Source organism: Natator depressus, chromosome 3 (assembly GCF_965152275.1).
Source record: "Natator depressus isolate rNatDep1 chromosome 3, rNatDep2.hap1, whole genome shotgun sequence".
Lineage (NCBI taxonomy): Eukaryota > Metazoa > Chordata > Testudines > Cheloniidae > Natator > Natator depressus.
Genome location: NC_134236.1, coordinates 142,020,898 through 142,046,804, shown reverse-complemented (window position 1 = coordinate 142,046,804; position 25,907 = coordinate 142,020,898). Strand labels below are relative to the sequence as shown.

General features: G+C 39.4%; 1 protein-coding gene across 1 annotated transcript in view; it reads left to right on the top strand.

Annotated features, from left to right (window-relative positions):
* The window catches only part of ADSS2 (adenylosuccinate synthase 2), a 40,727-nt gene extending 14,820 nt beyond the window's left edge, over nt 1-25,907 (top strand). Inside the window, exons 4-13 of the mRNA XM_074948938.1 lie at nt 231-281; nt 4,964-5,030; nt 8,984-9,091; nt 9,349-9,430; nt 11,035-11,161; nt 12,814-12,968; nt 13,662-13,786; nt 18,288-18,385; nt 24,283-24,432; nt 25,299-25,907. Coding sequence (XP_074805039.1) covers nt 231-281; nt 4,964-5,030; nt 8,984-9,091; nt 9,349-9,430; nt 11,035-11,161; nt 12,814-12,968; nt 13,662-13,786; nt 18,288-18,385; nt 24,283-24,432; nt 25,299-25,351 — 1,016 coding nt within the window. The 3' untranslated portion in view covers nt 25,352-25,907. The remainder of the gene's footprint in view (nt 1-230; nt 282-4,963; nt 5,031-8,983; nt 9,092-9,348; nt 9,431-11,034; nt 11,162-12,813; nt 12,969-13,661; nt 13,787-18,287; nt 18,386-24,282; nt 24,433-25,298) is intronic.

Here is a 25,907-nt window from a genome sequence, read left to right as displayed (position 1 = left end):
AGAAGTTTCAACTTGTGATAAGCAGCCTGCATTTCCTGGCTTTGTAGGTTCAAGTCAGACCTTAACAATTGGAAATTGTTTGCTTTTTCTGGTGACTCAGTTTGGTGCTTCTTTTAAATGGCTTCCATTTTCAAATCTATAATTAGTCTTTAGAAGTTTTGCTTATTCCATCATGAAAATAAAAGTGATATACAAAACATAATTTAAACTTTTTTTCATTTGTTTTTAAGGACTAGAAGGCTGGGAAAAACGATTAATAATTTCTGACAGAGCTCATATTGGTAAGATGCCATACTGTATCTATTTTTATTGATTTCCATAAGAATTTCCTCAGACTTTTCAAAGAAACTGAATAGCTGACAATTTTATTTTATCTATAAATTTATCATTATTGCAGTGGCCAAAGGTTCCAGTTAGGGATCAGGGCTCTATTATATTAGGCACTACAGCTTCTTTAATATTTACCTTTTTTTATTTGTAAAAATGTGGAACCACTCTAGACTCAAACATTTTAGTTTGACTCATTTAAGCTGATTCCAAATGCATATCATGTTTTCTCAGAAAGCAGTTCAAAAGTTACTTGAATGTTTGAAGGCTTCATTGCCCATTTCAATATAGAATTTGTGCTCTCCTCTTCATAGGAAGCCTTGCCTTATATTTTTGCTTCTCTCGGGGATCACATGGGCTTTTGGAGAACACCAATTAAACAGTGACTTCAAGTTATAGCCCTCTGAACACAGACCTTGTAGTAAAATCAGATTTAGAGTGTCCCTGTAATAAAATCAGATTTAAAGTGAGAGGCCCTCCCAATCATCCAAAAATGCTTTTTATGCTGGAGGCCTTTTAATTACTGACTTCTCTGATCATTTGTTTCTTCTACAGCATGTGGATGATCTTCACCTGTCTAGAGGCTAAATCTATACAATAGTGTTTAATGAATGTATGTAGAGACCTCTATAGGTCTGTCTACACTGGGAATTTGACCAAGTGTTGATACTCAGCAACAATGGGTGTCTCTGGAGAAGAACTGAAAAGTTTTGATAATGTAAAAAAATGTGATTGAGATCTAGGCACTGTATACACAGGGAACTTGACTGTCATAGCTACTGCGGAATAAGTTATTCCACAACAGCAACTCTGGAATAGCTTCCTGTGTAGACAGTAGTCTAGATCAGTGGTTCCCAAACTTGTTCCGCCGCTTGTGCAGGGAAAGCCCCTGCTGGGCCTGGCCGGTTTGTTTACCTGCCGCGTCCGCAGGTTCGGCCGATCGCGGCTCCCAGTGGCCGCGGTTCGCTGCTCCAGGCCAATGGGAGCCGCTGGAAGCAGCGGCCAGTACATCCCTCAGCCTGCGCCGCTTCCAGCGGCTCCCATTGGCCTGGAGCAGCGAACCGCGGCCACTGGGAGCTGTGATCGGACGAACCTGCGGACGCGGCAGGTAAACAAACTGGCCCGGCCTGGCAGGGGCTTTCCCTGCACAAGCGGCGGAACAAGTTTGGGAATCACTGGTCTAGATAAAAAGCAACTTTAGTCCAGTATAATTATACTGCTCACAAAGCAGAATAATCGTTCTGGAATGAATAAAATCACTTTTATTCCAGAATAACATCTATACGGGGAGTTATTCTGGAACAGCTATGCCAGTTAACTTCCCCTGTGTAGACAAGATCCTAGTTCAGAAGGACCAGTTGCTGACTACCATTATCAGTAATTGGTCTGCTTAGTGTGGATGTTTTGAACTTTTCTGAATGGAAACAGCCTCGAGGTTTGCTTGCATAGTAGGCTTGCCTCATGAACATTGATACGTGGCCTCTGAATTGTCCTTCTAGCCTGTAACTGGATATGAGACTAGTCATACTCCATGGCTGTCCTGGAGACACAAGGCCATGTTGAGTTAGTGTTTTATTAAAAAACAAAACACAAAGCTAGGTGTACTTTTCTATGAGTTTTAGTTGACTTCAGGTAAAAGCTTATGCCCAGCTTGCAGGAAAGGGATTTTCACAGTATGGATAGTTAAAATGTCAACATGAGGTGTTAGATTGCTCTTTAATAGGTATCTTTTCACCCATTGACCAGCCTTCCGGCTCTTGTTTCCCTCCACCCATGTTCTGTGTATTGTAATTTAAAATATTATAATGCCTTAATGTGGTATAAGCATTTTAATCAATCTAAATAATTTTCTTTAAAAAAATGGTTCTAACTGTTTGGGGTAATCTAAGGAATTTGATCATTTTTAAACTATGGGGAAGAGGTAGGAATACCAAAAAAGCAATTTTTATTGCAGAAAGACTAGAGTACTCATTAAAGCTGAGTCCGTTTTTTTTGTTATCCTTCCTGTGTGTGCATTGAGTAGAAGATTTCAGGTCCAATGCAATCATTATTGGACCTTCAGGAATGTATTGTTTTTAAGAAAAATATACGTACACAGTGACATCAGGTGACCGGTAGTCCCCTGCAGTGCCGTACCTTAATTATATTTGGCATGAGTTTTTCCCCACTGTTTTGTTTGTTTTGTTTGACAAGATACAAAGCAAATGTGAAAGGCTTAGCATGAGCAGTGTTTTGAGTAAGCTCTCTCTCTTTGTTTTAGGAGTAATGTATTGTTCCCAAACATTTGCCGATAAACTGTGTAAAGCTCGTCTACCTTCTTCATCTTTACTAGGATGGCTTTACTAGTCCAAAATTCCCCCTCTCCCAGTCATTTTTCTGTTGATAAATGTCTTCCTGATAGATAGTTTATGGGGTTTAAGCTCTCCCCACAATGAGTTACAAAAAGCTTAAAATTAGAGCTGTCAATCGCAGTTAACTCACGCAATTAACTAAAAAAAAATTAATCGCACTTATAATAGAATATCATTTGTAAATCATTAAATATTTTTGGATGTTTTTCTACATTTTCAATACGGATTTCAATTACAACACAATTCAAAGTGCACAGTGCTCACTTTATATTATTATTTTTGATTACAAATGCACTGTAAAAACGATAAACAAAAAAAGAAATTTTCAATTCACCTCATACAAGTACTGAAGTGCAGTCTCTTTATCATGAAAGTGTAATTTACAAATGCAGATTTTTTTGGTTACATAACTGCACTCAAAAACAAAACATGTGTAAAACTTTAGAGCCTACAAGTCCACTCAGTCCTACTTCTTGTTCAGCTAATCGCTAAGACAAACATATTTGTTTACATTTACGGGAGATAATGCTGCCCACTTCTTATTTACAATGTCACGTGAAAGTGAGAATAGGTACTCTCATGGCACTGTTGTAGCCGACGGAGCAAGGTATTTACATGCCAGATATGCTAAACATTCATATACTCCTTCCATGCTTTGGCCACCATTCCAGAGGACATGCTTCCATGCTGATGATGCTCGTTAAAAAAAGTGTCAATTAAATTTGTGACTGTACTCCTTGGGAGGAGAATTGTATGTCTCCTGCACTGTTTTATCCACATTCTGCATATATTTCATGTTCTAGCAATCTCGGATGATGACCCAGCACATGTTGGTTTTAAGAACACTTTCATGGCATATTTGACAAAATGCAAAGAAGGTACCAATGTGAGATTTCTAAAACTAGCTACAGCACTCGACCCAAGGTTTAAGAATCTGAAGTGCCGTCCAAAATCTGATAGAGAGAAGGTGTGGAGCATGCTTTTAGAAGTCTTAAAAGAGCAACACTCTGATGCGGAAACTACAGAACCACCAAAAAGGAAAATCAATCTTCTGCTGGTGGCATCAGACTCACATGAGGAAAGTGAACATGCGTCAGTCCACACTGCTTTGGATCGTTATCAAGCAGAACCGATCATCAGCATGGAAGCATGTCCTCTGGAATGGTTGAATCATGAAGGGACATATGAATCTTTAGCACATCTGGCATGTAAATATCTTGCAACGCCAGCTACAACAGTGCCATGCGAACTCCTGTTTTCACTTTCAGGTGACATTGTAAACAAGAAGCAGGCAGCACTATCTCCTGCAAATTGTAACCAACTTTGTTTGAGTGATTGGCTGACCAAGAAGTAGGACTGAGTGGACTTGTAGGCTCTAAAGTTTTACATTGTTCTATTTTTCAATGCAGTTTCTTTTGTACATAATTCTACATTTGTGAGTTCAACTTTTATGATAAAGAAATTGCACTACAGTACTTTTATGAGGTGAATTGAAAAATAGTTTTTTGTTTTACAGTGCAAATATTTGTAATAAAAAATAATTATAAAGTGAGCACTGTACACTTTGTATTCTGTGTTGTAATTGAAATGAATATATTTGAAAATGTAGCAAAATCCAAAAATATTTAAAATAAAAGGTATTCCATTATTGTTTAACAGCGTGCGATTAATCGTGATTAATTTTTTTAATCGATTGGCAGCCCTAGTTAAAATGTCTCACTTGCTCTTTGTCCATATGACTTGTTACTAAATATCTTTTGTTGGGTTGTATAGTGTTTTCCCTCCTTCTTTGGGCAAGTATAAAATTGGAATAAATGCTAATTACTCTCTCTGAAAGTCTTTTTAAAGCATACACAGGTCTGTGGTACAGTATTTGGCAATTAGAACACTAAGACAATTTCAGACTTGTTAGATGCTTCAGAGGCTTCTTTTTTATACTGAAGACCATTCAAAATAGAAGATGTAACTTACAAAAAGGAAGAAGGCTCCAAACTTTACAGCATGCTTCTTATTTGGAGTTCACCATTTTGTTCTCCATGTAGGGGAAAAAAGCACTGTTGATCCTCAGCTAGCTGTGAGAGAACCTCTCATCGCAAACATAAAACACTTCAATAGAATGGCTTATATTACCTAACCAATATATGATTATTTTCACCATGTTAATCTGCACTCAAAGAAATTGAGAAAAAATCATGTGGATATCATTAATGTCAGTTTCAAATTGTTGCACATGTAGTCTTGTCCAAATTTACATTTTAAGAGTTTTTTTTCTTTAATTTCCTTAGTATTTGACTTTCATCAGGCTGCAGATGGCATTCAAGAACAACAAAGACAAGAGCAAGCAGGAAAGAAGTATGTAATTTTCTTTTGTGTGTGAACATATGGGAGTATGAAGTTTAAAACAAATAAAAAATCCAGTTTTCAAAGCTTGACAAACCATGCTACTTTATCATTATTTTATTGTCTTTAGGAAGTTTTCCGGGGTTCATTTTTAGACATATCTTAACATAGGTGTCCCACCAATGACAAATAATAGGATCACAGTCTTAAAGTATGGGTCATACCACAATATTTTTGGTACAGAAAGGGACAAAAAAGCTGACGCTTCCCAGAACTTAAATTAGGTCTTTTTCTAAAGAGCCATCTTTGAGTAGTGTTGTCTCCTGGTCTGAGAAATTATGAAGACTGGCAGAACTGAAGTAACATTGACTAATTTTGCTTTGTTCAGAAGTGCACATGAAACATGAATGTTCATGCTGTGCATTATATGCCACCTGCTATCTCTGTTCTATCTGAGCTTTTTTATGAATTTTAAAACTTACAACCTAATCACAAGGTATTTTTGTAAGTTTCAGTAACTTGTCAGCTCTGGGATGGAAGCAGCTGGCTGAATGAACAACATAACATATATCTGCAAATGAAAATAAACCTATTATGTGAATTTCTAAGGTGCCAGTATATTTCAGCCCAGATATGGAAGATTTGTCTATATGGACGAATAAGTAATTAACTCTTTGCTGTTGCTGCCAGTAAAAGGGATCATTCATGACTGACCTCATGAAGTGGACACTTGTGCTCAGGGAAATGCACTGAGACAATCTCATTGCACATAAGCCACTATTCGATGGTAACAGATTTCAGTTACTTCTGCCCACGATCACGCTGAAAACTCCATGCTTCTCTTTGTCCAGTGCTAGCTAGCTCTCATTTCCAATTCATTTAAGAATGAAAAAGCAAACTAAAAAAAATTTTTTTTTATGAGCAGATATCTGCATACTAACTTTTAGCTAAGAACAATTTTTATGGCCCACTTACAAATCACTGCAAGATGACATTTGTCATAGAAACACTGTTGATCCTCACCTAGCTGTGAGAGAACCTCTCTATAGCAAACATAGACCACTTCAATAGAATGGCTTATGTTACCTAACCAATAAATGATTTTCCCCATGTTAATCTGCACTCAAAGAAATTAACAGTACAAACTACATATTAGTTTAATTTTCCTTTTTAATTTACAAACAAGAAATCTGAGTGTTAAGATCTTTAACTCTATTTTGTATCACTCTGGTGATATATGTTGTGGAAATCTCACACCAGTCATGTAATGCTTCAAGCTTGTTAAAGCTGATGGTGAAACAAAGCTTGTCAAATTCTCACTATTTTAGTTAAGTGAGTAATAAAATACAATATATTTAGGGGTCAGATTTTCTGTGACCTGAGGCTGAAGACAGTATTATCTATCCCTGAGGGATCTAGTCTCAACGCTAACAGAAAGTAACCTTTTGTTTCTAGATTGCTGGTTTGAATCTAGTCTGGATGGGTAGTGACCAACAATATACCTATCGTCTCTTTCATGCTGTCAAGATGTTGACTTTTGCCTCCATGCTACCGATAATGCCAACCTTTTGTTACCCACTTGTTAAAATTTCAAATGAGTACCTTTTGCATTTTCTCCTGTTCTGCCCCTGCCAAATGGGGGGAGCTTTGTGTAAGCATTTGCAAAGTCACTTAATTGTCCTTTTTCAAATCCATCTTTAAAACTCATATCTGTTGTGGTACCTACAAAAAACTTAACTATAAGGTAGCTGGTTTACTGAGATTCCTGCCTATCATATTGATCAGTATTATCTCAGTTTCTTTGTGCTCTCCCATTTGTCTGTGTACTCACCTGCTCCACCTAGGTATGCGTGCATCTTTTGATCAGAGATTTTTGATAGTGGTGCCTGGACTGTGCATGCTCCACATACATCCTTGTGCCCTGTGACGAGGCTATATGGGGCTGCATGGGTGAACCACCCTAAGTTCCTTCTCAACTGCCATTGGCCTGAGATGAAGTCTGCAGCATGTGTCTGTTACCTGTTTAGCATTTAAATTGTTTATAGTTACTTACCTTTTAGTTTTTCCTTTTTTTCCTTTTTCTCTTTAATAAAAAAAAAAGAAATCCTTTTATTCTTTTATATATTTAACTAGAAGTGCTAGAACTTCCCTTTCTTGGGTTGTCTCTCTTTTATTGTTTTTTCCATGGGAATGCTGGATTAAAAAGGGGCCATTTCTTCTGCTGTGTGGCTATTCTGATCAGAGACAGGCATTCCCAGTGGCTCTGCTCTTTGTGTGATACCCATGTTCCTAGAAAGTACAAGATCTGCACATCCTTCAAGGGTAGCCTCCCTACTCTTCCCGTCTTCCACTCTCCACCATTCCTCCTCCCATTTCAACTCCAGTGAGTGCCCACCAAAAAACAAATCCCATAGTTTTTGTGAGATAAATAAAACAATAGCCTGTTTACCCTTTTTCCTACCACAGACAGTGGACATAAAGTCCCAGCAACATCTAACAACTGCTGTCTTCTCCACTGTACTTTCTGGGGACAGAACTCCAAAAATCTCCCTCTCCTGTATCGGGTCCAACACTAGACGTCCCAGAACTGTTTTCTATCAGAAAATGCAATGGCTTTGTATAAACCATTCATCTTCCTGGCCCGATCATGTCTGCCAGCCTCCAGTTTCTTTCCCTCTCCATCTACTCTGACCTCTCCCCTTTTAACATACCCTCCCTTCTTTCACTCAAGTCTGCTCTCCCTCAAAATTCACTTTAAGCTTTATTTAATTTGGAATAAGAATATTAATATTGATAAGCAAAAGGCTCGTGTTACATCTTGTTTACCTACAAACTTAACATTGTACTATGTAACTTTTGTGCTCCCTTTCCCCTATTTCTCACTCCAAACTCATCCTTAATCTTTTTACTGATTTCACTTGTTTTTGTCCTGTCTTAACTTTACATTGCAAACTTTCAGGGGCTTGACCAGTTTTGTTTTTCAGGCACTTCTGGGCACACAAGTAATACTGGTGTGAATTTAGAAGCCTAAACATTAATGTCCCTATCCAATTAACAGTGGATAATGCCTCAGAAGGCTGTATATTGTGGCTGTATATTAGTCCAATTAGGATGGTTTAGACACAGGTATTAAGCCCATTTTAGGTGAGCTTTCTTATGATGCCTCTCAGAAGTGCCTTTTAAAAAAAAAAACAACATTCATTTGGTGAAATGTCATGACAGGACTTTAGAATTAAAAATTAGGACAAAATTGTATATGAGGAATCCTTGCTGAAGTCATCAGTTTTTGCCAAAATTCAAGTCTTATATAACCAATGAATAATACATTTTAGAATAATAGTTTTTCATCAGTAGATATCAATGTACTTAATACAAGATTAGATTCTTTGAAGCCCTGTTTTGTTTTCTAATTGGAAATTGAGAATAAAGTTGCTTTGCAGTCTCTCAATACAGTATACCATCTGTGTGATTATATAACTGCCACGAGTGCCATGCAGACTACCATTTTATTAGCTTGTTTCTCATTCTTCTGATCAGGTCTAGGTTTTTCGGTTGTTCTTCCTCTCTGAAAGCAGTGGAGACAAATAATTGTATTTTGCAGTTCTGCTTCCAGATAAAAGAAGGCTAGTGTCAGTTGTACATTGTTTCAGGAGAAACAATTTAGATACCTTCTTGTTTTAGACTAGCTGCTTAATTTTTCAGATGCTAGCAGTTCTGCAAATCTAATTAATTCTTGAAGGTATTTCATATCTCAGAACCTTCAGTCTATGCATGTCCTCTTCTGATACTGAGGAATGTTCCTGTTCTTCTTGTTCCTATGTGGTGGTGTTCCTTTCTAGTGTTTAGTGAAAGATTTCACATACATATTTTAAATGTAGTCCTGTGTCTTTTGTCACTTCAGTTAAAATGAGCTCTTTGTCCTTTCATTTTGAGAGTAATATGTATGACTTTTACTTTTTTGAAAGCTTGGGAACTACTAAAAAAGGGATTGGTCCAGTGTATTCTTCGAAAGCAGCTCGAAGTGGGCTCAGAATGTGTGATCTTGTTTCCGATTTCGGTGAATTTTCTGAGAGGTAATTCTAGTTTATATTTGAAATGTAACCTTTCGAGCATAACTTTAGACTAACAGTACCCTAATTATATTAATGGTATATTTTTGGCATGTTCCAGTAAATATCTAATTTATATTCCAGAAAGTCTTAACTGGATGCATCTATCTGAATTTTCTTTTAATAGTGTAATCACAAAGTAACTTTATATCAAGAGGTGGCAAATGAAATCTTAAAATGTTGCTGAGTAAAATTATTAAAGAATTGTTTTTGCCTTTCAGGTTCAAAGTGTTAGCTAACCAGTACAAAGCTATATATCCAACCTTAGAGATAGACCTTGAAGGGGAATTGAAAAAACTCAAGGTAAAACTATTTGTGTTACAACAAATTATTTAATTGTATGTGCTCTTATTGTGAATCCCTAGAATGCAGATCATGAAACATTTATGTGAGTTTCTATTTTGATAAATAACCCACATATGTCTGATAATATATCAATCGTTAAATAGATTTCTAGTTCTTATTTTAAGAAGACTGTCAGTCTTACTTTGTGCTCTATTGGCACATTCTACTTCAGGAAGATTATTTTAAATTAAAAAGGTATTGGGTGCTTAGAACACAAATGTCACCTCAAGTTTCTTCACATATATCAGCCAAAAAAGTAAGCATTAAAATTTAGGGGGTTTGAAAGCAAATTTGTTATGATGAAGAACAGGGAGAGAACTGAGAACATAAGTCTGAACACTGCATTTAATTGTTAGAATTCTAAAGAGACTTGAGCAAAGATTTTATTACCAAACATCCACGAGAAAAAGTTATCCTTTTAGCAGTTTATTGATTATCATTGGACCCAGTTTCTTGACACACAGATGAGTTGAAGAGTGGAGCATTTGGAGTTCTTCCCTTCCAGTTAACTGTAAAATTATGTACTTTTTTTATCTGTGGAATTCTATGAGCCCTATTGATGGAGAATCAGTTACATGCTGAAGGTTCTGTAATCCTTTTTTTATACTTACATATGCACTATATTCGGGGCAGTGGGAGTGGGGGAGCCAATAGATCAACAATTTACTGTGTGGAGTGGAAACGTAAAAACATCACAGTGACTGGGGGGAAGTGACTTATATTTACTGTGCTTTTTACAGTGGTATACTAAAATGTTGAAAGAGTAAAGCTGTGTGCTCCATGTAAACCAAGTCATTAGTATGGGACAGCATCTATTTATACTTAGGGGGGGACAGGATGTATGCTCAGTACTAATCTGCATGTTACAAAATGCTTAGTTTCTGATAGGTAATAGTAAGACAACCCCTCTCTCCATTAGCATAAATATAAAGAGCCATTAGGCCATGGGCTCCAGATTGTCACTAATGGAATTTCAGAGTACTGACTTTTGTGGGAAGTCTTAAACACTTGCAAATAAGTTGCTGAATGTAATAAAATGTTTCTTTTTAGCTACATGTTTGAGTATTAATTTGGTCTTTCAGATTTGTATTTGTAAAATATTCAAAATGCTGTGTTTAAGAATTTTTGGATTAGATTTTCATTTTTTGCTTGCTTTTTGTCCTTGTGGGAAGAGATCCTCATATCCATTATCTCTGCCCTTGGCCTCCATTACCAACACACAGTGCCCCTCACATCTTTCTGATCAAATAGAACTGGGGGATGACCAGCACCACAGGGAAGCCCAGTATCTTTCTAGAATTGTCTGTGAAGGATTATTTCTGAATGTGTACCCCACTTCATTTCCTCTATGCCAAAGGAATGAGTGGGTTGTCAGTATGGGCAGTAGCACTTGGACTGAAAATCAAACCTGGTTACTTATATGGCAGAGCAGTACTCATAAGGCTTCTGGCTGGCTTTATCATAGTGCAACGTATAACTAGAGTATATTGTACACCTAATCATTCTGGATTTATAACTTACTAATTAAACCCAATCTTTAAAAATTATTTGGTATTACTTAGGGCTACATAGAAAGGATTAAACCAATGGTGAGAGATGGTGTTTATTTCATACATGAGGCTCTACATGGACCACCAAAGAAAATCTTAGTAGAAGGTGCAAATGCAGCATTACTGGACATTGATTTTGGTAGGTATAACTTTTTCTGAGAAACACGGTGGCATGTATGTGCCATGAAGGGAAAATGTCTAGTGGCTGTGCCATGCATAGGTGCTCTTGTGGAAAATGCGTGTTTGTATTATGAGGAAGCACTAGACTTCCTATTTTAAGTCAGATTTTGACTCCACACTAAAATTCTCTCCCCCACCCCCCAAAAATCAAACCACTCTTTGAGTTTTGGGTCTTAGAAAAAAGAGGTGTTAATTACATTTAGGAAATTCTTCTAAAGTTTTTTGGAAGTCAGTAAAAGTATTCACACATGAGGTCAGGAATTGGCCCTTGATTTGATTTTTAAGAATAACTTGTTGAATGGTGTTGGTGTTATAGTTGGCTAAACCAATCACATGCAATTAACTAGTTAATTTGCATATAGCAGTCCTGTTAAAAAGCTGAGTAAATTACTATGGGCTTTTCTTAGCATTTATAAAAGTCATATTTCATAGCTCACAGTTGTGGAACAGAGCTGTGAAAATATTTTATGAAAAGAACTGAGCTAGCTAGCAGTGATGTTCTTTCTATATACATTTATTTTACAGTATGACAAGATATTTTTAGTGTAAATTACTATAATACTTCAAAGTATGCAGTATTACAGGCTTTTGTGAGCTGCTTAAACTAAAGATAGTGTTTTTTACCTACATGGCTCATGAATTATCTACCTGAGAGAACTACTTTCTCCATGCTATACCTCTACATTTGAGATAGCAAATCCTATATTTTCTTGGATGTTAAAGTGTTTTCTCAGGGTGTACATCTGTGCTGCATCTCCTTACAGCGACATGTAGCATACATACACTCCATGCCTCCATAACACAGGTATAAATAGTAGTGTAGACAGTGAAGCATTGCTTAGGCGAGAAGATTGAAGACATCCCTGAACCCTTAGGGTATGTATCCTCCACAGCTCTCTATGCACCCAAGCAGTGCCACTCCATAGCAATGTAGTGTGTCTCTGCCCTCCACCGCAGGGAAAGACTCAGACAGTATGGAAAGGCTCCAGCAGCTCCCTGTGGTAAGGAAAGGTTCCCGCAGTGGGGAACTTCCAAAGCCTTTCCCAACTGTCTACTCCCCACCAGAGCCTTTCATGGCCATATGTAGCAACAAACGAGTGTGGACACTGCAGTTTGTAGTTACACGTATGTTGATGCCAGTGGTGTGCAGTGTAGACATGCCTTCAGTCTCCTTTCAAAATCTTCATATTTTTGCTGTGAGTGAATGTACTATGTAGTAGAGACACAGACAATACTTTCTGGTGATGCAAGCCAATTTTTGGCTTGCATGTCCCTTCAAAGTTGCTTCACTATCTGAGCTTGATCCTGTGCCAATTGATGTCAGTGGTAAATCTCCTGTTGGTTTTAGTGGGGCAGGAACGCACATTGCACAGAAGAAAATTAGGAATTTATTAAATATGAAAAAGAGAACCTAACTGCAAAAACTGTATTCATTTTGGTGTTCTTCATAGCTTTACGAAATCCACCAATGAGCTCTTCCCAATAGGTATGAAATTACCTGGTTGGTTAACTTGAAAAAATAATTTAAGGTCCAGTGTGTTTTTCTTTCTCAGAAAGTGTGATAGCACTTTTCAGTTCTCTTCTATTTTTTTTGTTTTTGTTTTTAATTAGGGACATATCCTTTTGTGACCTCTTCGAATTGTACAGTTGGAGGCGTTTGCACAGGTTTGGGTATGCCACCTCAGAATGTTGGGGAAGTATATGGAGTTGTAAAAGCATATACAACCAGAGTTGGAATCGGTGCCTTTCCTACAGAACAAGATAACGTAAGCATTACTCATATGATCAACAAGTGGGAAAATACTGGATGTATTTCATAGGTTTAGCCAGTAATACTGCTTAAAGCTAAGGGCATATTGTGGCCTGTACAAAACTATCCTCAGCATCAGATTCTGCGTGAGACTTAGTGGCATTTTTTGCCTTAAAATACAGCTATGCTCAGAAAAGTAACTTTCTCAGTTAACAAATCTGCTGCCTGGGTGCAGTGATCCATCTGTGCTTATTTTATAAAGTTGTTGCGTATTTTTTAGTTCTGCAGAACTGTTAAAGCTGACAGAGAGGAAGATTAATTTTATTCTGTCACATGCACCAGCAGCAAAATTGTAACGAAGGTCAAGTTGTAAAAAGGCAAGCCACCAGGAGTAAAGATTCTGCACCAAAAGCAGCTTGCCTTTTTGATCCTTAGCTGAATTTGCAGCACTGGTTGCCAAGTATCTGAGACTTCTTTAAGCTTCACAACATTGTTGTGAAGAAGTAGGTAGCTGAATGAAAATGCAGTGTTGAGAAAATGGCTTGCTTAATTAGCATTCTTATATTTTAAAAAAAACAAAACACTAGCAATAGTAAAGGTACTTGTTTGTATTTTTGTCTTGGTGGATAGTTTTGTGCATCATGGGGGACTTTAAGGTTATTACAATATTCTGGTAACTGTGCTAATAGACATGAAAATCTTCCATCAGGAAATTGGAGAATTGCTGCAGACACGAGGTAAGGAGGTTGGCGTGACCACTGGTAGAAAAAGAAGATGTGGCTGGCTGGATCTTGTGTTACTCAGATACGCCCACATGATTAATGGATTTACTGCGTGAGTATTCTGTGGTGCTGACAAGTTGGCTTTCATATGTAGCATAACATGGATTATAGCAAATTGTATAGTTCCTAGTAAGTAACTCTTCTGAAACTTTCACCAGCGTTGGTAGAAAATGGTTCTATTCAAATGAACACTATAAAAGTTTAATCAGCCTAAAAAGTTACCTACCTTGCGAGTTAGCTTGGCAATTGATTCCATCTTTTTGTGTGTGTGTGTGTGTGTGTGTGTGTGTGCAAAGTGATAGTGAATTGTGAACAATATATATATGATACCTCCATTTTCCATACTTAAGTTTTTTAAAGAGCAGAACTTGTATATGACACTTCCCATTTTTTGGGTCCAATGTAGCGTTTTAAGGTATATTTGATTGTACTAAAATACTTTGAATATTTGCACTAAAATATTGTTGTCAAGGTTCCTTCCCCACTCTGAACTCTAGGGTACAGATGTGGGGACCTGCATGAAAACCTCCTAAGCTTACTTTTACCAGCTTAGTTTAAAACTTCCCCAAGGTACAAAATTATTTTACCCTTGGATTTCCACTGCCACCACCAAACTTTATCTGGGTTTACTGGGAAACGTGGTTTGGACACGTCTCTCCCCCCCAAAATCCTCCCAACCCTTGCACCCCACTTCCTGGGGAAGGTTTGGTAAAAATCCTCACCAATTTGCATAGGTGACCACAGACCCAAACCCTTGGATCTTAGAACAATGAAAAAGCATTCAGTTTTCTTACAAGAAGACTTCTAATAGAAGTAAAGGAATCACCTCTGTAAAATCAGGATAGTAGATACCTTACAGGGTAATTAGATTCAAAACATAGAGAATCCCTCTAGGCAAAACCTTAAGTTACAAAAAAGACACACAGACAGGAATAGTCATTCTATTCAGCACAGCTCTTTTCTCAGCCATTTAAAGAGATTACTTACTAAAAGTTCTAAGATTCCATTCCTGTTCAGTCCCCGGCAAAAGCAGCATACAGACAGACACAGACCCTTTGTTTTTCTCCCTCCTCCCAGCTTTTGAAAGTATCTTGTCTCCTCATTGGTCATTTTGGTCAGGTGCCAGCGAGGTTACCTTTAGCTTCTTAACCCTTTACAGGTAAGAGGATTTTTCCTCTGGCCAGGAGGGATTTTAAAGGGGTTTACCCTTCCCTTTATATTTATGACAATTGTGTAAAGGTATAAGATAACCTCAGTCTACACTCCAACATGTACGTTTTCTAAACTTGTTTCCAGCTTTTGTATGCCATGAGAAATAGGCTAACACTTTAATATTCTTACTTGTCAGCATAGTGTATAGTTAGTGCTAATGTCAGAAGACACTGGAAATATCACAAATTTGCAAGTTGTTTTTTAAAAAATATACTTAACCATATCTTTTCAGTCTCAGATGGGATTCCCTGATGTTCTGAACACATCTTTCATTTTCTCCCTGTCCCCACTCTTCGGAGTTGCTTCTCCATGACATAGAATTTTTTCACACACAACTAGCAGCAGAAATGGCTCTGAAAAATACATGTACAGAAAAACTGCATGGAGGTTAAAATACCTTCCCCACCCCCCCCCCGGAATTTGTGTTATCTGTCTATATTTCAGTGATTCACATAACTTTTTAAAGTTTTCCCTACCTGTCTCCCTAATAAAAGTACACGGTGACTTGCTATTCATGCAATTCCAAGAACTGCTTGCATTTAGTTCACATTACTTAGCACTTCTCTCCCACTCCTCCCTCTTTTAAAAACAAAACAAAACTGCATCTGCCGGCACTTCATGATTCCAGAGCTGGGGAGCCTTAGTATATAATAGCCAATGGTACTAGATGCCAAGGAGTAGATTAAATGAATACAAAATTTTCAATTTAAAACTGCAAATTACCTCTGAGAAATTTTTAATTAAAAAAAATCGAGCATTGAAATAAAGCTTAGATGAAACTGTCTAGCATAAAAGATGGACCAGTGTAGATTTAAATCTTTATTTAAATTTTCCCATTCATTTTCCTTTTCCTTGCCTACTTTTGGACAAATAACAACATTTAAAAAGTTGCCCAGATTTGGTTATCTGTGCATCTAGTTCAGGGGTGAAAGTAAAATGCAGCTCTTACTGGTACAGGGCTGCTCTGGCCAACCTGGAAGGGGCGGGCGGGACCTTGGGCTGAAGGCGCGGGGATGGGGGTCAGCATCCCCCAGCCAGTCCATCTGCGCTCCCTAGCCCGCGCCGCCCGGGGCTCCAACAGTGATTTAAAAGGGCCCAGGGCTCCAGCTGGCACTGCTGCGGTAGCAGCAGCAGCCGGAGCCCCAGGGCCCTTTTAAATCGCGGCCCTGGGGCAGCTACTTCTTTCCGCACCCCTCAGCGGCGGCTGGGGGGCAAAAGGGGCAGCAATGTTGCTGCCCCTTTTGCGCCCCCCACAGCGGCGGCCCTGCCGGGTCGTCACTGCCCCTTTTGCACCACCCCATTGGCAGCCCTGCTGGTAGGGACCCGGCATGGCCACCGATCAGGGGGTGCAAAAGGGGCAGCAATGTTAAAGCGCTGCCGCAGCAATGCTTTAAGCAGAGTTCTTAAAGCGCTGCCGTGGCCGTGCTTTAAAGTCAGCAGTACAGGCCAGTACTGGCAGCTACCTTTTTTCGGTACCCCCTTACTTTCACCCCTGATCTAGTTACATGTTTGAATAGTGCTTTTAATGTTTAATTTCAGCTCTGTTATATAACAGCTTGCTGAACAAATACATTAGAAGCCATTCATTAGACCAGTGGTTCCCAAACTTGTTCTCCCACTTAAGCAGGGAAAGCCCCTGCTGGGCCGGGCCGGTTTGTTTTTCCTGCTGTATCCACAGGTTTGGCCGATCGCGGCTCCCAGTGGCCGGGGTTTGCTGCTCCAGGCCAATGGGAGCTGCTGGAAGCAGCGAGGGCCGAGGGACGTACTGGCAGCTGTTTCCAGCAGCTCCCATTGGCCTGGAGCAGCGAACCGCGGCCAGTGGGAGCCGCAATTGGCCAAACTTGCGAACGCGGCAGGTAAACAAACCGGCCCGGCAGGGACTTTCCGTGCACAAGCGGCGGAACAAGTTTGGGAACCACTGCATTAGACCTCAGGATTGTTTTATCTCGTTTGAACTAAATTTATCCAAAATCAGTTAATGCTATCGCCACATATTTGTTACTTAGTGAAGTCATTTGATGTATAGCTAAGTGTTTTTTTTTTTTGTGGACTTTTTAATTAGCGCACTAGATTAACTCACAATTTGTCAGTCACACATTTAAAATAAAAAAAAATGGAAGTGATCATAAAATATATTGTTCTACACTTCTTGGCTCCTTTGCTCACAGCATTTATTTTCATCTCATTCAATCTATGTAATTGTCCTATTGCTTTCTGTGAGAGATGTTAATGTGACTATTAAAAGTCAAAAAGTAAACAGAGCAACCTACGTAATTACAATCATAGAAGATTAGGGTTGGAAGAGACCTCAGGAGGTCATCTATTCCAACCCCCTGCTCAAAGCAGGACCATCACCAACTAAATCATCCCAGCCAGGGCTTTGTCAAGCCAGGCCTTAAAAACTCTAAGGATGGAGATTCCACCACCTCCCTAAGTAACTCATTCCAGTGCTTCACCACCCTCCTACTGAAATAGTGTTTCCTAATATCCAACCTAGACCTTGCCCACTGCAAATTGAGACCATGGCTCCTTGTTCTGTTATCTGCCACCACTGAGAACAGCCTAGCTCCATCCTCTTTGGAACCCCCCTTCAGGTAGTTGAAGGCTGCTATCAAATCCCCCCACACTCTTCTGCAGACTAAATTAGCCCAGTTCCCTGAGCTTCTCCTCATAAGTCATGTGCCTCAGCCCCATATGCCCTCCGCTGGACTCGCTGTAATTTGTCCATATCCTTTCTATAGAGGAGGGCCCAAAATTGGACACAGTACTTCAGATGTGGCCTCACCAGTGCTGAATAGAGAGGAATAATCACTTCCCTCGATCTGTTGGCAATGCTCCCACTAATGCAGTCCAATATGCCGTTAGCTTTCTTGGCAACAAGGGCACACTGTTGACTCATATCCAGCTTCACGTCCACTGTAATTGTTCCACTAAAGCTGTAGACCATTCATTCTGTTTGAGAGGGGGAAATCTGTCCCTTGAGTTATGATCTTTTCATATTTGTGTGAAATAGGGCATAATTCAGGATCTGGTCCAGAGGCTCCCATTTATTTCAATAGATTTTGTATCAGTCCAACAGCTCTCTTGCTTGTATCTTTCTTTATTGACTTGAACTTTGTTTTAAAACAATGAAAAACAATAGAAATTTTAATTCTAACTTCCGGTTATTAAACATACTAAAAATTATTCCTGATTTGATCCATAGTTGCTTGGGAGCTTAATTTTGCATGTGACAAGTGGAAAGAAATGTAGTTAAGTTTTAGCCCAATAACTCGGTCTATAAAATGCCATTAACAGAGGAAGGGCTTGTTTTTGTTTTTGTTTTTCTTTAAAAAAAATAGATTGGCTGTAACAAAATTGGATATCTTGGATGTATTTCCAGAAATCAAAGTTGGAGTTGCTTACATACTAAATGGTGAAATCATACCTCATTTTCCTGGTGAGTCTGTTTTATAATTACTGTGTTGAGAGGTCATAAAGTGTTCAGAGTACTTTGAAAAGGGTGTACATGTAGATAAAACTTTTGTGCCTCATGAGCTTGTGATTGCACAAGTGCCAAAGCCATACATGTCATCTCAACGAGTGCCTAAAAGGCATTCACACTGCATCCTGTAGCTCTTATAGCTGCCAAATATTTTGCAGAAAAAATAATTTTAAAATGCCTAACTTTTTTTACTCTTGATACTATTTATTATTTTGCTACCTTTAATTCAGCCTGATTTATTACATGAATCTAACTGTACAAGTCTCAGAGGGAACTAATACATTTAGATACTATAAATTATTCAAAATAGTATTTTTCCATGCATAGTAATATTGCATTTTTAAGGTTTAATATCTCCAGATATTGATGGCTGCGTCCATCCCTGGAATGAGAGAGCTAGGATTTTTCACTTTTTAGTGTGTGTATAGTTCTAGTACTAAACCTCAGAAGTTATTACCTGAAGAATGTTTTGAAGCTGCTTGGGGGGTTTTAATGTAGTATTGGTAAAGATTAATTAGTAGCAGGTGAAATGATCGAATGTAATTGCATGAATCATGTATAAGGAAATCACAACCACATACGTGATGACTTACAGATATGTGATACAAAATGTTTTAAAGAAAAGGCTTAGAAACTCTACTTGATGACTTTATCTCATGATTATTAAATATCTCCTTTGGATAATTATTGATCAGCTTATTCCAGTATAGTTTTGAATTTTTTTTCTTTTTCTGCAGTCCACAATTCTTGACATCTGGGATGGGCTCCTCTCTGCAGTTCATGGAGGCGGATCAGAGTTTTAGAGCCTCATGGTCAGGCCACCCCCTCTCAACTCCTGCTTGCTTCTAGTTTCTGTTTCTCTGTGGCAGCATATGGATGGCGGTTTTTACAGCTGCTGCTTTCACATCTGCCTAAAGGGGGTGCTTTTTTGTCAAAATTTGGGGCAGTAGTGAGTAGTGGTCTTCCTCCCTGCCCCTACTCCCCCAGGCCATTTTTAGCCAGATGTTGGAACACCTGGAACATCAGCTGCAGTGCTCCATACTGGCTCCTCTGCACCTTCCAGGTATAGTAGAGCAGTCTAAAAAGCAACAAATGAAATCCAAATGGTGCTCCATCTGTGAGACTGCAAGCTCAGCAGATGTTGAATTGTACTCCTCCTCTACCCACCTGAGCATCTGCAGCTCCAACATGGGAAAAATGGACCACGAGTCTATGGGCAGAGCAGGGAAGAACTCTAAGGATGAGGAGGACCTCAGTCAACTCTGGGTAGCCCAGAGGAACTGGGGCCCCCTGGGGAACAAAAGGCAGACTTGCAGTGTCTCACTCCCCCCTACGCCATTCTGAAATTGGTCTAGAGCACCCTGGGAAAAGAAGCAGAGCTCAGAAGCACTCTCTCTATCCTTCCCAGTTTGGCCGGGAGGGCTTTGGAAAGGGTTCCCCTTCCATGACGGAATTGGACCCAGCAGGCGAGGACTCAGAAAGAGCTCTCAGGAGAGGATTTCAGGCTCTCGGCACGGCTAGCTGCAAAAGGCCTCACCAAAGCTGTGACGGAGCTTGTAAGCCCTCAAAGCAAGCTAAAAAAGCTAATAAATCAAAGTGGGAAAAGGGTAAGGAAAGGTGTAGAAGACCTAAAAGGTATGACTCCTCTGACACCTTTTCCTTCCCCTCCTCCACAGAGAATGGTGAATTGTTGGACTCTGTCTCCAATCAGGACCAGGGAAAGACTCAGCAAAGCTTTTCCCCCTGAGAAATTAAAGGCCAATTCCAAGAGTAAGCCCTTGAGCAAATTTCTCCCCTCAAAATCCTCCCGAGGCTGTGATTCCCACTTACTTCCTCAAAGGAGGAGTATAGGAGAATGAATGAGATAAGCCAGACAAGGGCAAGCACATTAACAGAAATGATCTTATATTCTATAAGATTCAGGAACCAAAAGTCCCGATTATGGAGATACCAAAGGTTGATGCTGCATCGTATCCCTGGTTAAATATATAGTTATCCCCTCAGAAGTGGAGTTCTAAAGACCCCACAGAGAGTTGCCTCCATTTTTCTCGCAAAGATTTTTGAGGCCGTCTCAGCCTCCCTCAGGGCATTCTTAGCAGCTGCTTGTTTTGTGACAGCATCTTTCTCCTGACTGGAAGATCTCAGAGCCCTCAAGTATCAAAATCACCCTGACTTTGGCTCTGTTTTAAAGAGAGCTTCCCTGGCAACAGCATCAGGAAGCAATGACATTCTTGGACAAAGCCATGGCCTCCAGCTCAGTGACCAGGTGCCTCCTATGGTACCATCCCTGGAAGATGGATAGCCACTTGAAGCAGGTTCTGTGCTCTGCCAAATTCATGGGAAGCCTTCTGAGAGAAGCTAGACAAGGTAGTGGCAGACAGTGCCGCAAGATCTAAACAGTCCTCTCGAATGCCACACCATGCTTTTGAGAGAAAGTACAGGCTGGCCATCAGGCAAAGGCATTCCTTTCAGCCTTCATCCTTGTGGAAATAACAGCAGAAAAACAGTAGGTTCTCCAGAGGAAAGGCTTGGAACTGTGGCTTGGGAACAAAGCCCTGGAGGAATGGGTTACTTTGACCATGGATGGACCAGTGGGTCAGGAAGATATACAGTGAGTCAGAAATATTCCAAGTTATGGGCTCCACCCAATCCATTTTTCATCGAGTCCCCAATCTTGAATGATCCTGTAAAGTGCAGTCTAATCCAGAATGAGATTTCTCACCTCCTGGATATGGGAGTAATAGAGTGTTTCCTGAGAAGAAAGATTCTTAGGGTTCTACTCCATCTTCTTTATTGTTCAGAAGTGTACGGGGGAATCTGTTATAGATATCAAAAAGCTCAACAAGTGGATAAAGAAAACAAAGTTCCAGATGGAGACCCTAACCTCTACAATGTCAGGCCAGGGGGCCATTCTGACTTCAGTGAATCTGGTGGATGCATACCTCCACATCCCTATCAGACAATGCCATTGCAGGTTTGTAAGGTTTGCTTATGGCAGGAGGTATTATCAATATCTCTGATTAGGCTTGTCCTCGCCCCCCTAGGTCTTTACAAAGATGTTGGAGATAATCATAGCAAACTCAGGTCACAGGGGATCCACATGTATCCCTTCCTATATGAGGTCTTAACCAGAGCTCCATCCCGAGCAGCTGCACACAGAGCTATGTCTCTGACCTTGAATCTGCAGGCTCATGGCTTTATTATCAATGTCAAGAAAAGTTCCTTGAATCTGTCCACCCAAATATGGACACAGACACTTTGATGGCAAGGATACATCCATCTCTAGAGAAGTTCCAGAAAATTCAAGACTTCCTCACATTGTTTGACAAAGGTCTCTAACCTAGCACCACTGCATGTCTGGTGTCTTCCCTTAATTGTGTGATATTCATATAATTCCCAAGTTCTCTGGCAGAGAACCCCCAGGTAGCCAGATTGCTTAGGGCGATCCAGTGATCCAAGCCAGCAATTAGACCTCTCTTTTCCCAAGTGGGCCACTTGTACAGAGAGCCCTGACAAAGGGTCCTATGGTTCCCTTGACATCAATGTCAGCATTTTATTTGTCCATCACAACTTGCTTTCTGATAGCCTTCGCGTCCACCAGACAAGTGATGATGGAGCAATCAGCGCTCTCTATGCAGGAATCTTACTGCGTGTTTCATGAGGACAAGGTGGTGGTCAGAACTCAAAAATCATTTTTCCCTGAAGGTGAGGTGGTCTTTCTGCTCTTCCCAAGAGGTGATTCTACCTTCATTCTGTCCAAGACCACAGCATCTCACTGAGGAGATGTGGCACACCTTAGGTGTCCAAAGGGTTCTGAAAATGTACCTCAAAGGTACGGACTCCATAAGGAGATCAGGTGTTCTGTTTGTATCCTTTCAGCCAAAATTCCAAGGACTAGGAGCTTCCAAGTCCTCTATTGCTTGGTGGGTTAGACTATGCATTGTGGAAACATACAAGGCATCAGAGATCCTAGTTCTAGAAGGAATCGGAGCACACTCCATGCGATCCCTGATGACCTCGTGGGCAGAAAGAGGTAATGAATTCACAATGGAAATTTGTAAGGCAGCCACCAGGTCAAATGCACCTTTATCACGCACTGCACATCCTATCCTCTGCAGAGGCATCCTTTGGCAGGAAAGTGCTGCAGGTGCTTGCCCGGATATGATTTTGGCCTTTGAGAAAATATTTAGAGATGGGTAGGGATACAGTTTTTCTTTTTCTGACCTTTTTCTATAACCCTCTCTACATCTGTTCACTGCTCGCTACTTCCTAAACGTCAGGAATTGTGGGAGATGCTGGGATGCGGAACAGACAATGTCTTACTGATTATTTTCTTTCTGCTAGCCGCATCATCTCCCACAATTCTATTCACCATGGATGGCTCATGAGTCAAGAGTCAGATATTAAGCAGAATTGTTACCATAAGACCATCTTCCTTGGTCTAATGTACATAGTTATTTTTGTTATCTCTAGAACATCTGTTAATAATGTTATGAAAGTTTTACAGCTTGGGAATAACTCATCTGGAGGCAAGCAGGAGCTAAGGGGGCATGGCCAGAACATGCGGGTCCAAAACTCTGATCCGCCTCCATGAGCTGCAGTGAGAGGAGAGCAGCCCAGACATCAAGAATTGTGGGAGACATTGCTAGCAGAAGGGAAATTATTGGTAAGAAATTTTCTGTTCCTCTTCTAGAGAACAAAGTAATGCCAGTAACACACAAATGTACCTATTTAGGAATTCTGAGCTATTGAGGGCATCTAGCTAGTGTAGGTTGTTGTTTTTTAATGCTGTCCCCTAGCACATTCTTATTGATGTAGTTGACAAATAGTATATTTAGTTAACTTAGCTGGTTTTTGGACAGAACAAAGGCAGTTGGCCTGTCTGGTAAAGGTCTGGCTGGATTGACACTAAAGGGTTTTCAAAAGCACTCAGCATTGGCCTTACTGAATTCTTCTGAAAACCTAGGAATACATGAGCAGTTCTTTAAAATGTGCTGTATTTTTCCAAAAGGCATGATGTAATTCTTCTAAGTTGATCTATTTTGGCATCCAGAACTTTCCTATAAAATTTCAAAATAAAAGAATATGAAATGAAGTCCCTAACATGCATTAACTTCACTGCACCTTTATTCACCTGGGACGTTGGGTTCAGATATGGAAAATAGGAGTGTTGCAGTGTGTTCTAAAAGTTAACAGACTTGGATTCTTTGAACTTCATAGGGGAAGTGAGTCTCTGAGATGAGGGCTCTTTACTGAGAATGTCTCACCTACAGTCTTCTCCTATTTCATACAGAGGGCTACTAGCTCGAGTGCCTCAGCTGATCTCAGTTGCAATGTGTCTCACTAGAAGTCAGGGGGTGCCTCTGGCAGTCCCTCACGCTAATGAAGATAAGTCCCAACATTTTGCAACAATATACAAGTCTGTTTTTAATACCTGTGCCGTTGTGAAATACTGGTATATACGGGATGGCGGTCACCTTAAATCTGAATTTGTGTTAGAGTGGGTTCGATTTCAACATACCAGAACTTTCTACTATGTAATAAGCTCTTCAGTATTCTTGAAGAGACACCCATGGTTTAAAATAATGTAGGCCAATGAAATCCACTCCTGATTAAGAGAATTCCCATTATTTCGCCTCCTTTAAACTATGGACAATTTCACACTATTGTGGTTGCAGTATTTCTCAAGCTCAGGCAATATTACGCAAGCTCCTTTTCTGAGGTTCCCCATCAATAAAAAAAGATGCTTGATAAAATGACTTCTAGCTGTATGACTGGTTCTGTAAAAAATACGGAGAACTTCTGGATAATTTAACATTCACTATATAAGTACTTATTCTTCGTTTCCTCAGCAAACCAGGAAGTCTTAAATAAAGTAGAGGTTCAGTATGAGACATTCCCAGGATGGAACACGGACATATCGAATGCAAGAACATTTGATGAACTGCCTGTAAATGCACAGAACTATGTTCGCTTTATAGAACTGGAGCTTGGTATTCCTGGTAAGTAAAGCAAACTTTCCTGCTTCAAGAAACCTATCTGAAATAGAAATAATTTAAATTTAAGTCCCTTGACCTTCTGATGCTAAAAAGGACTTAATGAACACCCAGAGAGCTAGAATTATAAACTTTAAAGTGACTTTTGTACTTTGACATTTTAATGCTGTTGAGCCTCATTTTAGCTGCAAAATCTAGAAGAGGATCAACCTCTAAAATGATTTCAGTATATGTGTGTAGTCTAAATTTGCAGTGCTCGGTTATCATAATTTGCCAACTGATTTTGAATACTGACATGCACACTGTTCTGTTTGCATGTTTAAAAAAAAAAAACCCAACTCTTGTGCAATAGGAAAAGTCCTATTTGTAGGACTTTGAAAACAAAAGTTGAATGTAATATTTGATTTGTCACTGTTATTATAATAGTAAGGATTCAGTTCTGCCACCCTTATGTTATCAGTGTTTTCATCTGTGAGTAGTCTATTGACTTCATTTGGGACTTACGCTGATTTAGTGATGTTACCTTTCAGCAAATCACTTAAATTCTATATGCATAGTTTCCCCATCTGTAAAACTGATATTTCCATATTTCAGAAGGGTTTTAAGAAATTATTATTTTAGGCCATTCTCCATTTGAAGTCGGTGGCACAAGATCAGGCACTTCAGAGTGCTTAAAGATCTGTGAATGTGGTGGTGCTACAGAAATGCAAAGTGTCATTCTCTAATAGCAACTATCAGTACAACACATTCTTCTGCATAAGCCATAGAACTTTTTTTTTTTTCCTCCTTTACTAGAATGTCATTCTTAGAGTTTGAATTCCTCTGTGGTAAAACAGTGCACACTATTTTATTATCCTTTCCTTTTTTTGCAGTTAAATGGATTGGAGTAGGTAAATCCAGAGAGTCAATGATCCAGATATTTTAAAGATTTCAGAGGCGTGGAAGAAAGCACTCCCCTCAATAAAAGACTGCTTAGTCTTACATGTATTATTAGTAGCCTACAAAGCAAAGATGTTGGAAGGATAGATCTTGCATGGAAAGAAATGTTAGAGTTGGTCTCCCAAACTGATTGCTACTCCTGAAAGACTTTGACCTCTACCTATATCAGCTCTCTATCCAACTGGCAATAACTCCAGGACACTTGCCATTACTGTTATACATGGTGCCACCAGACTTTTCTTTATCATCTAGTATTTACTCCATAACATAATCCTTGATGTTTGAAAATGGAAGGTAAAATTTTCCTGACTTTGTCTTGATTGTTGTATCCATGCTTCTGGCGGTGTTACTTCCCTGAAATCTTAAACAGTAAAAATAATGCAGTTTTGCACAAATGGTTTTACATCCTCATTATTTGTACTCCTAAATATGTTGTATTCTTTATAGCTGCTGTTGTAGTGAGTGATTAAAGAGGGATTCTGATGATTTTATAATGCTATAAACATTGTCTAAACTGTGTGTGAGAGATGGTTTTTGTTCAA